The 15372-nt window shown below is 39.8% G+C and overlaps 2 protein-coding genes across 2 annotated transcripts; both read right to left on the reverse strand.

Moving 5' to 3' along the window:
- Nucleotides 1-833: 833 nt before the first annotated feature.
- Nucleotides 834-4125, reverse strand: ccl44 (chemokine (C-C motif) ligand 44). The gene is made up of 5 exons (XM_085774279.1): nt 3875-4125; nt 2696-2825; nt 1916-2063; nt 1719-1785; nt 834-1586 (listed from the first exon to the last, which is right to left on the reverse strand). Exons 1-4 carry the CDS (start codon nt 3936-3938, stop codon nt 1747-1749), a joined length of 381 nt encoding a protein of 126 aa, XP_085630405.1. The 5' UTR covers nt 3939-4125; the 3' UTR covers nt 834-1586; nt 1719-1746.
- A 7677-nt stretch (nt 4126-11802) lies between these two features.
- Nucleotides 11803-14838, reverse strand: pole4 (polymerase (DNA-directed), epsilon 4, accessory subunit). The gene is made up of 4 exons (XM_085774231.1): nt 14412-14838; nt 13403-13487; nt 13039-13080; nt 11803-12011 (listed from the first exon to the last, which is right to left on the reverse strand). The coding sequence occupies exons 1-4, from the start codon at nt 14658-14660 to the stop codon at nt 11998-12000; spliced, it is 390 nt and encodes a 129-aa protein (XP_085630357.1). The 5' UTR covers nt 14661-14838; the 3' UTR covers nt 11803-11997.
- Between the last annotated feature and the right edge of the window lie 534 nt (nt 14839-15372).

A 15372-nucleotide genomic window follows, 5' to 3' on the forward strand; every position in this document is an offset into this window, starting at 1 on the left:
TGTAAATCATGAATACAAACTTAATATACTGAACAACACTTATGAAACAGTTACAAAAACTATATCACCTTGTGGTTGTATGCCTCTGCCAGCCAGCCAAGATCCAGGAGATGTGGTTACAATCTCCCCTCTCTGAGTTGCATTGAATTATGGCAGAATAATCCAATAAGGCAGAACAGGAGAATGTCACAGCGAAGTTGACCTTTGACCTTTTGGAAATATCATCACTTAATTCATTTTATTCTTTAGACGTTAAAGTCGTGCCATCATTAATGTGTGAATTTTTGAGTTACGGACAAAAACAGGTTTTATGAGATCACTGGGCCTTGACCTTTGACCACCAAAATCTAATCACTTCATCCTTGCATCCAAAAGTACATTTGTACCAGACTTTAGGGGACATACAGATACCCGAAGAAGAGTCAACAGTCATACAAGAGGAGGAGAATATAAATATTATGTAATAAAAATAATAATAATAATAATAATAATATTTTAGAATGAGCCAATGTGTACCATGGCAAATTACAGTGTGTAGTAAGAAGGACAAGCACACAAACACAATACCAGAAAGACCAGAAAAAGACAATGAGGCAGTTGAAATTATAATTTCAGATTAATTTATAAAATTGAGATACTGTGTTTTAACATACAGTGCATTCTTCTACAATACTTGTGCGTGTTTCACACACAATTGAGCCCTCAAAGTTTTAACAGCCTTGCCATGTACACTGAGTCATGAATACTTTGGCATAGTTAAGTGACAGACTATTGGTGAAAAAAGACAAATGTAAACTGCAAATAGATATGGAAATGTCTGATGGCCTAATCTGAAAAGACTGACTCAGGTTACATACTGGAGTTACAAACAGTCAATATACAAAGTGGATAAATATAAGGAACATTTGCTTTTTAAGTAACAGAGTTAGGTGAAATCTTCATTTTGATCCCACTTTGATTTCACCCGTCTAACAGTCAGATACAGAAGGTCAAAGCCTGAACAAGGATCTTTCAACTATGACTAAGACCTTGATTGTACAAAATGAGGTGCAAATCAGTATTAGTTCCCCACTATTCTGCACGCTCAGTGCACTGAGACGAAACCCCATCTGGTTTACTCTGTGAAGTGTCATTACACATTACTGACGGTATACAAGTCACAAATAAGCATAGAGTATCTTGCTGATATACAATAATAATACCACTGCTCATTTATCATTTGTTGAACTACAACTTTTTCAATGATTTTACATCAGCCACAAGTAGCCTAGTTTTGTTTTTGTAGAGGGAGACACTTCCAGGCAGCACCCAGCAAATAACAGTATGAGCCATTAGAAAAAGAAAAGGAAAAAATCAATTCAACTTATCTTACAAGTAAATACTCCTCTGTTGAAACTGTTCCAGCCACGTGTTTGGGAATATTTCAAGCACAGTTCATATTTAAATATCTAAAGCCATTTAAATATGTATTGCTGCCCAGGTCTTGTCCCAGGGAGACAGATAGTGTAGACGGAGAGAGACACGAGACGACTGGAGAATCAACAAGCTTCGCCATGTTAAGGCGAGCTGCTGAAAGTTTACTTGGCCTGTAGAAAAGTGGGGAGAACACAATAATAAATCATGAGACATTCGACAGGGGATTTAAAAAAAAATGTATCTACATATTTTACACAATGTACTGGACTTGCATAACTATCAACGAATGTTTAAAGACTTACTTATGACTATGAGTTTTTCTGCACCCCATCACTCCACATTGAGAATGGCCCAGTTATCTTTCTTGTCCTGCTGATCACAAGAGAGCAAGCTATATTAATCTTTTCTCAGGTAACAAGAAAATGAGATTAAGAGATACTCCTTATGGCATATTTGATGCACAGTGTGTTGCTAGATTATTGGAGGGCTTGTGTCTGACCTCTGACATGACAGGCAGGTTGTCATGAGGAAGGAGCCACATGGTTCGGTGGGCCTTGGTTCTCTGTCTCTGCAGGAGTTTTCTCAGCAACCTCTTCACCTTCCGGTCCCTGGGGTCTGCACATTTTACTGCCTTCTTTGTGTAAAGACTACAAAAATAATATGATGCTCATTAGAGAATACAGGGAGATTCTGCTGAACTTTGTGGGATCTAAATCTGCTGTACACTAGAAACGCAACAATGGCAAAACCAGTGATTCGGCAGTAATGTGCAGGGCTGCTCTACTGTCAGATAGGAAACCAAAGGAATCACAAAGTCAAACTGTCATCAAAAGTTGAAAAGAAGAGGTTGGTAACAATGAAATACAGAGGACCAAACGAAACTCTTGTATCTATAAGAATCCCATGTTTTTGTTAACTGGACCACATGAAAAAGCAAAGCTCTTCATTCCCCAGCTACATCGGATTTCTCCCCGCTGGAAACAATAGGTATCACAATGCAGAATGGTTTACTTAACTAAACCCTGCTGTTCTGACTGACTGGCTGCGGCAGGGCTCAGCTGGCTTGGAAGGTATTTTCAGATGGCTTGTTATTCCCACATATTTCCTTTCTTACTTCCCTGGCAATTACAGCTCAGAGCCCTGCCATAACAACATGACCTGGAAAGATGACAATGCCTCTCAGCCCGGCTCTGCCCTCCTCTAACGAGAGGCATATTTTCCATGCCTGCAGTTTGCTGTGTGCTCTTTAGCTCCAGGAGTGGATAGTTGAAATACTTGCATGATGGCTTGTATACTGCAGTCGGGCCCCTCCGTCTGCACCTCAAACCGCAACACATCTTTGGTACGCACCTTGCCCTGGGAGTACAACATGCAGCACTGGACATCTCTCTGCATCTGCACGCCTTTACCTGGGAAACAACAGAGACAAACACAGAGAAAGAGAGTCAGAGAACATCAGGGGAAAAGAAACTGACAAAATGACACTGAATTTCTTTGTTGTCAAACTCAGTTAGTTACATTGGGGTATAGTGCCTCTTATTTAATACCTTTCATTTTAGCTAACAAGGTCATATCGGAGTTCAAATGAGCAACATCGCAGCCACAAAACTTTAAAACTCGATCCATAAAACGACCCTATGAGAAATTGTATTCAAATACAGACACATTTTAGAGGCATATTTACTTCACAGGATGATGATTTCTAAGCTCTCTGAAGTCAGTAATCTGGTGTCAGCAAAGACTGAGGCGATATGTTTTGGAAGCTTTTGCATACTGGAAATAAAAATGTTATCTGTTCTGCAGAATGTGCACATGCCATCTGGTTACATATACACACTCACATATGGACACACATATAGACACACAAGAATGCCAAAGGAATTACAATGGCATCCCATTGTGCAGCAAAACATATTATCATGCCAATGAAATGAAAGAGAGACGGAAAGTGAGGAGAGTGTGTGTGTATGTATGTGTGTGTGTATTGGAGGGTGTGCCATGATGCCTTTTTCATCCAAAGCAATTGGGTAAACAAATTAAAGTGTGGTGTGAGGCAGCAGGAGCAATAAGAGCTGTTAAATAGGACAGTGCTGCTTTGTTATGCCACAGATGATGTAGAATCCATCCTCAGGCACATCACTGCACTTCCAGCGCTTTCACAACATTTAAGAAAAAAAAACCCAAAACAGACAAGGTGACACCATCACACAGACTGAGCGCTGACACAGTTGCTGCCTGTGTTGTGGGATTTCAGATGCTCGTCCTCCTGCGTTCTGCCCCTGTGTTTACATCCATGCCTCCCTCCCTGCTGCTCCTGCTGCTGCTATCCCTCTTTCCCTGTTCTCTCCTTTTTCTGTCTTCGCCATCGCTCTCCTGCTACATTGTCCACCTGCAGGGTGTGTGCAAGCCATGCCACACACATACACACACGTACAAAGTAAGTGTAGCCATGTCCTACCTTCCACAGATGCCAGGAGGATAACAGTCAGAGAAATAACAGTCAACATCTGCAGCATGACCATGATGAGGCTGGCAGAGAGGAGGAGAGGAGAGGAGGATAATCTACTCTGTCACCTCTCCCTCTATGGCTGCCTCTCTTATATTACTCCCTCCCTCTCTTTATACCTCCCTGCCCATCTCTCACTCACTCACTTCCACCACCTCTCTTTTTCTGTCTTACCGTCTTTCCCTCCCACCCTCTGTTATTCCATTTTCAGTCATTCTCACGCTCAACTTAACTCCCTCCCTCATTCTCCTTCTCTTTCACACTCATCTCACCTCTCACTCATTTCTCCCTGCTTGTTGCCTCACTCAAAATGCCAAGCCTCATTTGTCTCATTTGTGGCTTTAAATTCCTCTTTCATCCCACCTCCTCTCTTGTTCTCAGTGCATTTTCTCTGGCAGGACTGAGGCAGATTTAATGGGTGAAACCAATAAGGAATCACCCTGTAGCTTTTGCATCAGCCCTGATTTGGCATTAGAATAGCAATTTATCTCCAAATAATATTCAATTAACCCTGGTATGCAGCTGTATAATGCAGTTGTGGAAACTCTTAGACTGAAGAGTGGGCGTGTCTCACTTGTGTCTCTGGATGTTCTGCGCTGGATTTCACACAAAATACCAAGCTCACCTAGAAACAGTGATAAATGGCTTAGATTAATTTAATTTAAACCTGAAGAGGAAAATCTAGAATAGATTTGGTATAAATGAATCATGGTTAAAATGAATCCCAGATGTAGATATGTGCTGTTACTGCTAAACCACTACTACTACTACTACTAAACTAAACTAACCTTTAAGTGTGTTTTCAGCATCCAACAAAATATCAGGGAAGATAAGAAAATCTTCTTACAACCCATTTGCTCTATTTAAGTTGTCTCTTGATTTCATACAAGGCTACTATATATTGTATTTTATAGGGGCTCTTTTTTCTCTCTTTATCACCTTGTTTTAAAAATGACACAAGATGTTGTCCTCAGCATCTTTCTGTTTTAAGTCTTTATGCTCCTTTAAGTTATTGTCAAAACAGCATTACCTGCCTTGGCTGATGACACACCGCTGTATGTGTATTCTGATAAAGTTTCTTCACACAAGTTAAGATAAAATAAATAAATACATAAATAAAGATTTGGGGCATAAACAAACTTGGAAGTCTGGTAGCCTAAGTGAAGCCTATATAGCAGTTTTCTTTTTAAGGGTTTGAATCATTTTCAGTCATCAATAAAGTGATACTAATGTTTGAAATATAAGCCATTGGTATTTCTATGGGCCTGTCCCTACTGGCCCATAAATCATGATCAAATTTCCAACACTAGAATAAGCTTTATCTGAGTCAAGCATCTACATTCATTAGGCATGATTTTAACAAAAAGCAGCACCATGGCCTGATTTTAATGATAGAAACCAGGGAAACTGGCGTGTCTGCATATGTTTAAGAAACATACAGTATTCCTTTAAACCAGCACTGTAATGGAAAAAAATCTCTTGGAAAAAGTCTTGGACTGTGTTAAGATAAGATAATGAGATAAGATACTACTTGATCCCAGGCTGGAAAACAACTGTTGCCTTTTGTTTGGAGTACTGCTCATCACCCAAATTCCCCAAATGTATAGCAATAGTACTTGTCTTGATTCATCAAAACTTCATTATGACCCACACAAAACAATTTCCTTGGTAGTTCTGATAATGCATAGAATTCATCATCCACTGAATGTAAAGATGTTTATTAATCTTATTTTATTGCAATGACCTATTCAAAGACCATTTGAGAGCAATTTAGACACCTGCTTGCTGCAGTGATGCACTGTTGTATCCCACTGCAGTCCAACACATTTCCATCACCACGACCTCCTCATCTGGGGTGATGAAAAACTTATCAGAAAATCCTGCTTTTCATAAAAGTATTAAGTGAAATATTATTGTATTCTGTTCTGTTAAATTGTAGTTTGCGCATAAAACATTTAACTATACCCCTTTACTGTGCATGATGTGTGTAGCTACATGACAAATAAAATTTGAATCTCCACAAAAAAACATAGTATTTTCATTAGTATTTAAAATTTTGTGACATTTTTTGCCTGTATGTATAGGAAGGTTACAATTTACATACCTCAGGCCTAATTCCTTGATGTCTTAAATTATTATTATTACCATTATTTACTTTCTTAGAGTTGTTTTTGTTACAGACATGGACACATCAGTAGTTGGTTCAAAAGTTTTTTATTTCCTCTTGGGTAACTACTAATTAGCCAACACTGGGGATGACTCCATCCTTAAATGTCAGTGTCAGTATATCATGTCTTGCAGCTGAATTTCATTCTGATCTACTAAGACCGCTGCTGCTGCTGCATTGTGGAGAAACTTGTATCTTCCCTCAAGTTATTCCTCTTGGATTGACACCAAAGTCTGACATTTATAGTTGCTGGGTTAGATAACCGAAAATGTTTCTGCTATCATATTCCATTGTAGATATGCTGGGAGACTTCTGATACAGTGCCATGTTCTTTCATGTTTGGCCAGTTATCTGGAAGCAGAACCAAGACACATGCATCAACAACCAAACAAAGAGACAGGGACTCACCATTCATTTCTTATACTGGTTCTTTTATCTAACTTACTTATTAAATGATCTTGCTGAAATGATGAGTAGAAACATCCAGTCTTTCCAAAGTTACATAAAGTACTGAAATGGATCTTGTAAATTAAAACAACATGTCACACTTCATTACCCTAAATGATTTGGGCATACTGTACTTTTGGGGATAAACTAAAGTAGACACAGCAGGGCAGGTCTGGAGCCATGAGTCACCTCTCATACAGAAAAGTATTGCTTTGGACACTAATGTGCTGCATGTAATGGACATTTTTTGTACAGATAGATCAATTTCGGCCTGTCTGAGTTCCTGTGGTTCAACAGATCTTAACATTGAACAAATTATTCTTTGGCTCGTGAAACACTTGGTGGAAAAATGAGACATATTCAGACAACACAGAATCAATATGTTCCTTATGGGCATACATATCAGAGCACTGGATGTGAAAATATGCAGTCTGTGCACTGAGGGGTGAGGTTAGGGTAAAAATATGTATATGTGTGTGTGTGTGTGTGTGTGTGTGTGTGTGTGTGTGTGTGTGTGTGTTGGGGGTGGGGTTAAGTGTTGAAGAATTTGACCCAAGAAATCAGGTTGGAATCTCAGCTGAAAAAACATACCTTCCACATGACTACAGGTCTGCTTGTGAGCCAGATGCATTTTCTGCATATCTTTGCAACGATTAAAATATCTCCTGTCAAGGTGTGCCAACTCACAATCATTCAGAAAGTAAATAAATAATCAATAAATAAAGGCAACAGCAAAGATCATTTGAGCTGAAAGGCTAATGTCTTCACCCTTGAGGGGGTGTAGAGCCCGACCTGTACAGTATACATGGATGGTATGGCCTCCTGGAGATGTTGGGGGGCTTAGTGAACTGCTCTGGACATGCAGCCAGAGATTTTACTGTACCTGAGAGGGATTTCCAAGAGATAAATTGCAGGGGGTAAATACTTTGTATAATCTTTGAAACAAGGAAAACAGAATGAAACAACAGACAACGAGCTGTACAAAATACTCAAATTAAAGGAACAGTTCCCTTTGATTTCTGTCCACTTTGGTCTATGTATATATTGGATGGACAGCCTGCCATTAAATATGGTGCATTCAGGTTCAGTGTGTATTGATGACTTCGGTGATTCCCTGACTTTTCCTCTAGCGCTACCATGAGGTTTACACTTTTGTGATGTTTTTAAGTGATGCAACTCAACAGCTGTATATGGATTGTCATAAATTTTGGTACCAACATTTCCCATCAGCCTCGATCAGCTCTACTTTCTCGCTAATGCTAATAAGCAAACTAGGTTTGCTTATTAATTGAGTAGCCTATGTGGGACGTTTTGGGGAATATTGGGCAAACATCACATTACCATTGTCATTGTCAGCATGTTGGCACACTGGTATTAGCATTTAGCTCAAAGCACTGCTGCGCCTAAGTAAGAGATCTATCTGAGAGAGCTATCATGATTGTACACCAGTTTGTACCCTTTGGGCAGAGCTGGGCTAGCTGTTTCCACCTATTTCCTGTCATTAGGATAGGAAAACTTCCCGCTGGCTTTCAGCTTTCTATTTAGAGTATAGATATGAGCATGCGATTGGTCTTCTGATCTAACTTAGAAAAATAGAATTTTCTTTAACATGCTGGTAAATATTACCAGCATGTTAAACCATAACCATAACTACAAACAAAAAACAGCAGTGTGTAGAGAGAAATAAATTTACACCTGCAGTTTTACTGTAAATGTCTTTCTTTTGTAACTATGTTTTACTTCTAAATAAAAGTAAAATGTCCGTTTTTACTTTTAAAATAAAAGTAAAATGAGCAATTAAGCCTAATTTTCATCAACAAAGCCACAGAATCAATCTCAGCTTCTCATAGCTAGCCATATTTCTATCAATATGCAGGAGGACCCAGTCCAGCCAGTCCCACAGTCCTTGTTCATGTTCTGCTCGGGGGTGGGGGCGTGGGGGGGGGGACTACATTTTCTTTTCACATGAGATTTTCTTAATGGAATGTCCTTATTGACTGTGGAAATAAAATAATGTCCAATCCTTCAATATGTGATTATATTTTATTAGAAAAGAGCAATCCATGTTCCCTCTTGCCAGTCAGGCATTCCTCTGCAGGGAGTTGACTGGTGTTCTTCTGAAACCAAACATCTGTGCTTCTCACAGCTCTGTTTCATTACTCCTCGAAACACTAAACCCAGAAAATCAGCTTAAACACACTCAGGCATTTATTTTGAAAATCTCCACTGCAAAAACTCAAGGGGTCTTGACTGTTCCTAGAGTGTGAAACTGAACACTTTGGAAGTGTTTAACAAATGCTGCCAGGAAGAACAACACACATCTCAGGTCTTCAGAGATTCAGATACATTCCTAATGCAAACTCTGTGATTTTCTCAGTGTCACCGTGTTGAGAAAGATATTTAACCTCCGTTATTTCACCACAGCCTTGTCTTGTACTCTGTACATGTCCAAAGTGTACTGATGCAGCAGTGTTAATATTTATGAATTGATCACTTTAGGAAGAGATACACTGTTTGGTATAAGTGAGGGAAAGAAGTGATATGACATGCCAAATAAATAAATCATCCATCTAAAACCTAAAATTACTCTGCCAATACAATGGTCATTTAGTTTTATTCAGCTGCATAATGCATCATAATGCAGTATCATGGTTTTTAAATCTCCAAATGTCAGGGATCTATATCTAATTTGTGTTGAAAAAATATTAGCCAATTTAGTATTAGCCTGGCCAGGGGCGTGTCTAAGGGTGGGCTGGGGTGGGTATTGCCCACCCAGAGGACTCATCTGCCCATGAAATGAAAAAAATCAGTGTTATACCTATTTTTTATGAGCGGATGTGCTTTCTATTCTATGGTAGCCTACTGAAGATCCAAACCAAAATTAGCTTACAAGTTTTAAACCTAATAGATGTTTAAATGTTAAGATCCTATAGCCAATGTTAAGAATATTAATTACAGAGGAGAGAGAATTGCTGTCAATTGTCCAAACATAAAATCACTTTAGCCAAGAAGCTCCAGTCAGTTAAGATTACAATCAACTGTATAGGTTGACATCACAGGTCAGTACCTTGGACAGTTACTGCTTCCCTGGAGGTCCCAGTATCAGCACCATGGGCAGTGGCTTTAATGCACTGCAGAGGTTAACAGCTGGGTTTCCATTGCAGATTTTCACAAAATAAAAGCGGTATTTCCGAAATTTTCGCAAAAGTACAATTGCTATATGCGGTTGTTTCCATTGAAAGATGTTTAGCGAATGAGCCGTAATCTAGTCTCGCGATATCCCATAATTCTCGTCCTGCGAGACTTCACTTTGAGGAAGCTGGACGTAAGGGTTTTAAGTTTCCATGGTGACAGTACAGCGATCTCAGCTGCCTACAGCTGCTGCTGTTATTGTTTTTAACAAAGACGAAGGCAGCGCTTGATTGCTGAAAGGCAAAGCCCGTGTGGCGCTGGCAGTGGCCACAAATAAGGGACACCTGCGTTAATGAGGTGCTGACAACAATATTATGGTGGTTGTGTCCACACACTGGGGTTGGTTTATGTAACATGGAGGGGACCTTTCGGTGCAGGAGGGAGTGGGAGCATGGATGCGAGCCAATCTCCTTCAACCATGCATGGAAAAGGGGAACGATATGAAAGGTTTTTATAATTTATTGAGAAACAATGCCCAGGTCAGCAATGCATGCCAAAAAACATGCCGTTCATTTGTCCCTTCCAGTCACATAAACCAACATAGTTGTGGACACACACAACTCCAGTGACGCATAAATGCGAAAAAAGTGTTTCCATTACACTTTTGCGATACACGTTTATATCGATATGTCTGAAAAACCACCTCATTAGAGCGTAAAAACGTTATAGCAATATTTGAGAGTTTTTTTTTCAAAATGTAGGTGTTTCCATTACCAGTTTATTTCGATATTAAGTTTTGCGCATTTCTAGGGACTCATTTATCATTGTGGATCCACCTTTTTTTTTAACATAATTTCTCCCCCATTTTGTGCATACGCACTTTTCTCCGCCAAATTTGGGATCTATTAAGCCAAAACCTGAAGGGAAAAAGTGTAGACATTTACACCCATTCTGACCATGGCGTACCGTGATTTACACGCTTTTTGAAGACAGGAGGAATTGGCGACGCAGGTGCTGAGTCAGAATTGCAGTGTGCGAGAGAGAGAGGAAGAGCATGTACTGTACACATTTAAAAGAACAGTGTTTCCGCTAAGATTTTTTGAAGTAGTGGCGGTGGCAGTACTAATTTGCATTGACCATAATATGATTGTGTTTGGGCATGTAAAGGGCGGGATATGAGGCGTGTTCATGTCCACACTTCTCAGGGTCAGGTGTGATTTATCAATGGAAATTTCGCACAGCTGTGCGTACGCACAGTTTGATAGATCTGAAAAGGGTGTAAATATTTTGGGTGTAAGCCATTTTCGGCATACATCGAGTTTTAGTAGTTTTACACCCTTTTTGATAAATGAAGCCCTCGTCACTTTCCACGCAATGGTTGTGATGTATAAAAAACAAACTTGACAGGAGAATGTGCGCACTCCTATGAAAACTCTCAAAAAAAAAAAAAACTCTCACCCATGCCTATAGTCTGTAGGAAAAGGAGAATTGGCGACACAGACGGTGTGGTGGTGAACTGAAGTCACAGAACGATTGTTTTCATTATCGTCCTTCATACATTTAATGTAAAACCATATCATGCGGCAGAGGGGCGGCAGTGGTTCAGGTGGTAGAGCGGGTCGTCCAATGATCAGAGGGTTGGCGGTTCGAATCCCGCTCTGTCCTGGTTGCTGCCGTAGTGTCCTTGGGCAAGACACCTTACCCACCTTGCTCCTGATGGGTCGTGGTTCGCGCCTTGCATGGCAGCTTCCGCCATCAGTGTGTGAATGTGTGTGTGAATGGGTGAATGTGATGTCCTGTAAAGCGCTTTGGGTATCGTTACAGGTATAGTAAAGCGCTATATAAATACAAGACCATTTACCATTACCATTTACCATGCGTTAGATCCGTGTTGTCATGGAGATTCAATTCAACAGCGTTATTTTGCTTTGGACAGAAGGTCTTCAGGGCACATTGTAAATAAAATCTCTATCTGATAGATTAATATTTAGATTAATTGTTTTCTTTATGCATGAATGTAATGTAACTCGACACACATGACCAATCACCCTCGAGCCCTAACACTGATCATATACCAGAAATTCAGATTGTATGACAACTGTTGAAGATTTAAAAAAAACTTAAATTCTAAAAGAAAGGGTTTAAAACTTAAATTTATTCCATTGTACAATAGTATTTCACAAATATTTACAAATAATATACACATCCACAATGATGTCATTAGTACGAAATATCTTACAGGCACATTGTAGAAAAGTATTTATAAACATCAAATATGACTGAAAGATTCTTGGATGGTTGCAGATATTCAATTGGTCTGAAGCAACCTTTAATCAAGAGTGCCTACAAAGAAAATAAAGAAGAATTAGTACAGTGTGCACTGGTACCAAATTCAGTCAATCAAGTCAAGTATATGTGTAGACATCTGCATGTGCATGGTAAATAGGGGAGGGAATAAGGGTATTCCATTGAACATATCATATGCCGTGAATAAAATACAATTATAGCAATTTTGGTTTGGTTTTTGGTTTAACGTAATTCCCACAATTCCTGGTTCGAGTTAAAGGGACAACGAGGAGTTTTGGAAAGCAAAGTGTTTTCACACGCGCACTGTGAAACTCTTGGACCGGCGCAAGACGGACGTCTTGCCCAGAATGTTTTCATTCATCAAGAATGAAAGTCAGAGGTTCAAAGACGATCAGATACTGCCGTAGTTCCGAACATAAACGGCGATTCGGCGGCGTTATTATCATGACTCGCCAGGCAGTGTCCGCGAAACCGAAAGTAAGGACACGCTGGTCGGCTCGCCCAGCATTTCCACCACTAATTATAATAACAAAATAAGGATAGAGACAAAACGATATATTTATCGAAAATTGAGCCATTAACAAGTGTGGGTAGCGTAGATTCATCCACATTAATGTGAGACTTTTTTATAACCAAATACAAACTCCTCGTTGTCCCTTTAAATATATTTTCATTAGTTCATTCATTAATTCATGCTGTAGACTAGGTGGGTCCATTTATTTTAAAAAAAGACAAATTTATGACTTTATTTGTTTCCAAAAACAAATAAAGTTAGTCCCCTTGAAACCTTCTCCTTTTCCTTGCTTTTTGGTGCCCAAGTGTATATGTGCAAGACAGGATCACTGATCTGTCAATATGTGTGTGAGAGGCGTCTATATTGTGTTGTCTTCATCAGTTTTATTCATGAACATTGTAAAAGCCTAAGTCAGATCAGACTTCTGACTTGTAAGATGACAGTACCCTGGTTTCCTCCCACTGTCACCTAGATTTGAAGTCATAACTCATAATGTGAACATGCGTGCATTGTCGGATGATGCTAATGAACTTTGAGGAGTAGTCTTACCTTCAAGAAATGCAAATTCATCTATGGCCTCTATTGCGTTGTCTGTGGAGGCGAAAAAGGGGCATTATTTGACTGAGACCGATGAGAACAGCAAATACAAGATTTACAGGTCGTTTAGGTTACAGATGATCATACAGGAGAGCTAATAAATAAATACCATAGATGTGTTAACATGCAAGGTATCAGTACTCACCTGTGGAACAATAGGATATTACAACAATTACCACTGTACCAGCTTTAGTGTCAAATAATTGTTACCTGCCAGCTGAACATTTCCATAATGAACCTTCTTTGAAAAGCACAGCCACCCTGTATGAATTTACAAGTGGCAGAATCTTTAGCCTATATAGTTAACAGTGCTTACCCAAGTCTTTTCTTTGCAAAGTTTTCCTCTTCCCTTGCTGGGCGTACACGAGGGCATCTTTGGCAATCATCTCAACAAACAACTCCTGGAGGACAGAAACATAAACTTCATTATTCTATCATCTAAAACAAAAACTAACTCAGAAACAAGCAAACTTGAATGTTTTGCTTTGTGAGCACAAATGCACTGAAAAGAAAAGGGTGCCTATATCTGTGCTTTTTGTTTACCAATTATGACAAACAACTTATATGATTCACTTGTCTCTACATTCAATCTTTACATAAAGAAAGTTAGAAATTCAAATATCTGAGGTTGCATGAATAGTTATTTCTGATATTGATTGATCACAAGCAAATGATAATTTGCTCTGTGTAGGAAAGTCAGAAAATAGTTAAAGGCGCACTACTAAAGGCTATTCTTACCTTTCTGGCATTTCACACAGCACAGCACAAAAATTTGAAAATCAAGTAAATAACTGAAGTGTTAGGCATGTAAACATTATAAGTTGAATGCAGGAAGTTGTCTAAGTTGTGAGGTTTTACTCAATTTAAGGTATGTCAATGACGCATGTCAAGATGCACAAAAAACTCTCTCTCTCCACTGCCCCTTGTGGCTGGCCAAAAAATAAAAGTACACATCAAACTGCTTAGATTAGGAGCATTTTAAGATAACAAAAGAAAAGTGTAAACATGCCAGAAAGGTAATAATTGCTTTAGTAACATTGTGTATATTTATACTCCCTATGGCTGACTAACAATAGCTTAATAAATGGCTGTATTTCTACTGATAAAGATGCAGGGATGAGCGTAAATGGACCTTCAGTAGTTGCAGTTGATCTTTAGATGCTTGGTGGAGTTTATGAGTTTACTGACTTATTTTTACCTCAGCCTGCCTGCAGTCTGCAGATATACACCTATATTGTAGCCTACTTAACTACCTTTGTCTCATACTGAATAGTAGGCTACCACCAGACACACACCGGTCTGTAGTATTGCTGCAGGACATTTACCGTGGCTTTGGCGATGATGAAGACGGACTCCTGGCTGGCGAGGGACACGTCCGGGTCGGTCTTCATGAGCGCCTTGATGCGGGCCAGCGGGAGTTTGGACAGCCGGCTGTGGCTCCCGGCGGCGGCGGGGCCTGTCTGCTGCTGGCTGCTCTCCTCCTCCGCCTCGGCCCCGCGGCTCTCCTCCTCGCTCCCACACCGGTCGGGCTCGAGATCCGTGGGGGTGACAGGCGTTACCACTGCTGCAGCCATTCTCCCGTTATACTGTTGTTTTTTTCTTTTCTTCACACAACAAGCGCTATATTAAAAAGACACAGACACACAAATCTCAACCGTTGTCCAGCTACATGTCGCACATGACAACATCGGTAGCAGCAAGCAGCGCGCCAGCATGCGTTTCCGGCCTCTCAGCGAGAGGACTGCGCTGATTGGTCAGTCACACCGACGGCCGGCCTTTTCCTCTCCCGCCAACTGATCCTCGTCACTGATTGGACAAGCTGCGAATGGCACCCTGTCTAATGGCTCGAGCTACCGTCAATCAAAACACGTTACCGCCCAAAGTGTAGAAGTTGGTTTAATCAGAGAATTTCTAATATTGAGTTGTATTGTCGTAGACTGGCTCTGGTCTAATGCAAACATATAGGCTACTATAAAAGATGACTGTTCATTTTGAAAATAAGAAAGTGGATTAAAAAAAACCTCCTTATTTCAATGACTACGGTATTATTGAAGTGTGTCAAATTTCATACAGGGAATAAAATTGCACCATTGCCCTAACTTTTTTTTTTCTTTTTTGTCAATTTTTGAGTCGAAATCAAGTAGAGTAGCCTATACTATATACTGATATCATAGCCTATTATCTAGTATCAACACTTATAGCCTATGGCTGTGGTTGTGCTTGTTTAAACATCCTGCAGAACATGGAGCAACAACGTCATCCTTAATTTTGGAGTTGGGTCTAGTT

This window comes from Trachurus japonicus, chromosome 4 (assembly GCF_045865225.1).
Source record: "Trachurus japonicus isolate A0001 chromosome 4, Traja_1.0".
NCBI classification, from domain to species: Eukaryota; Metazoa; Chordata; class Actinopteri; order Carangiformes; family Carangidae; genus Trachurus; species Trachurus japonicus.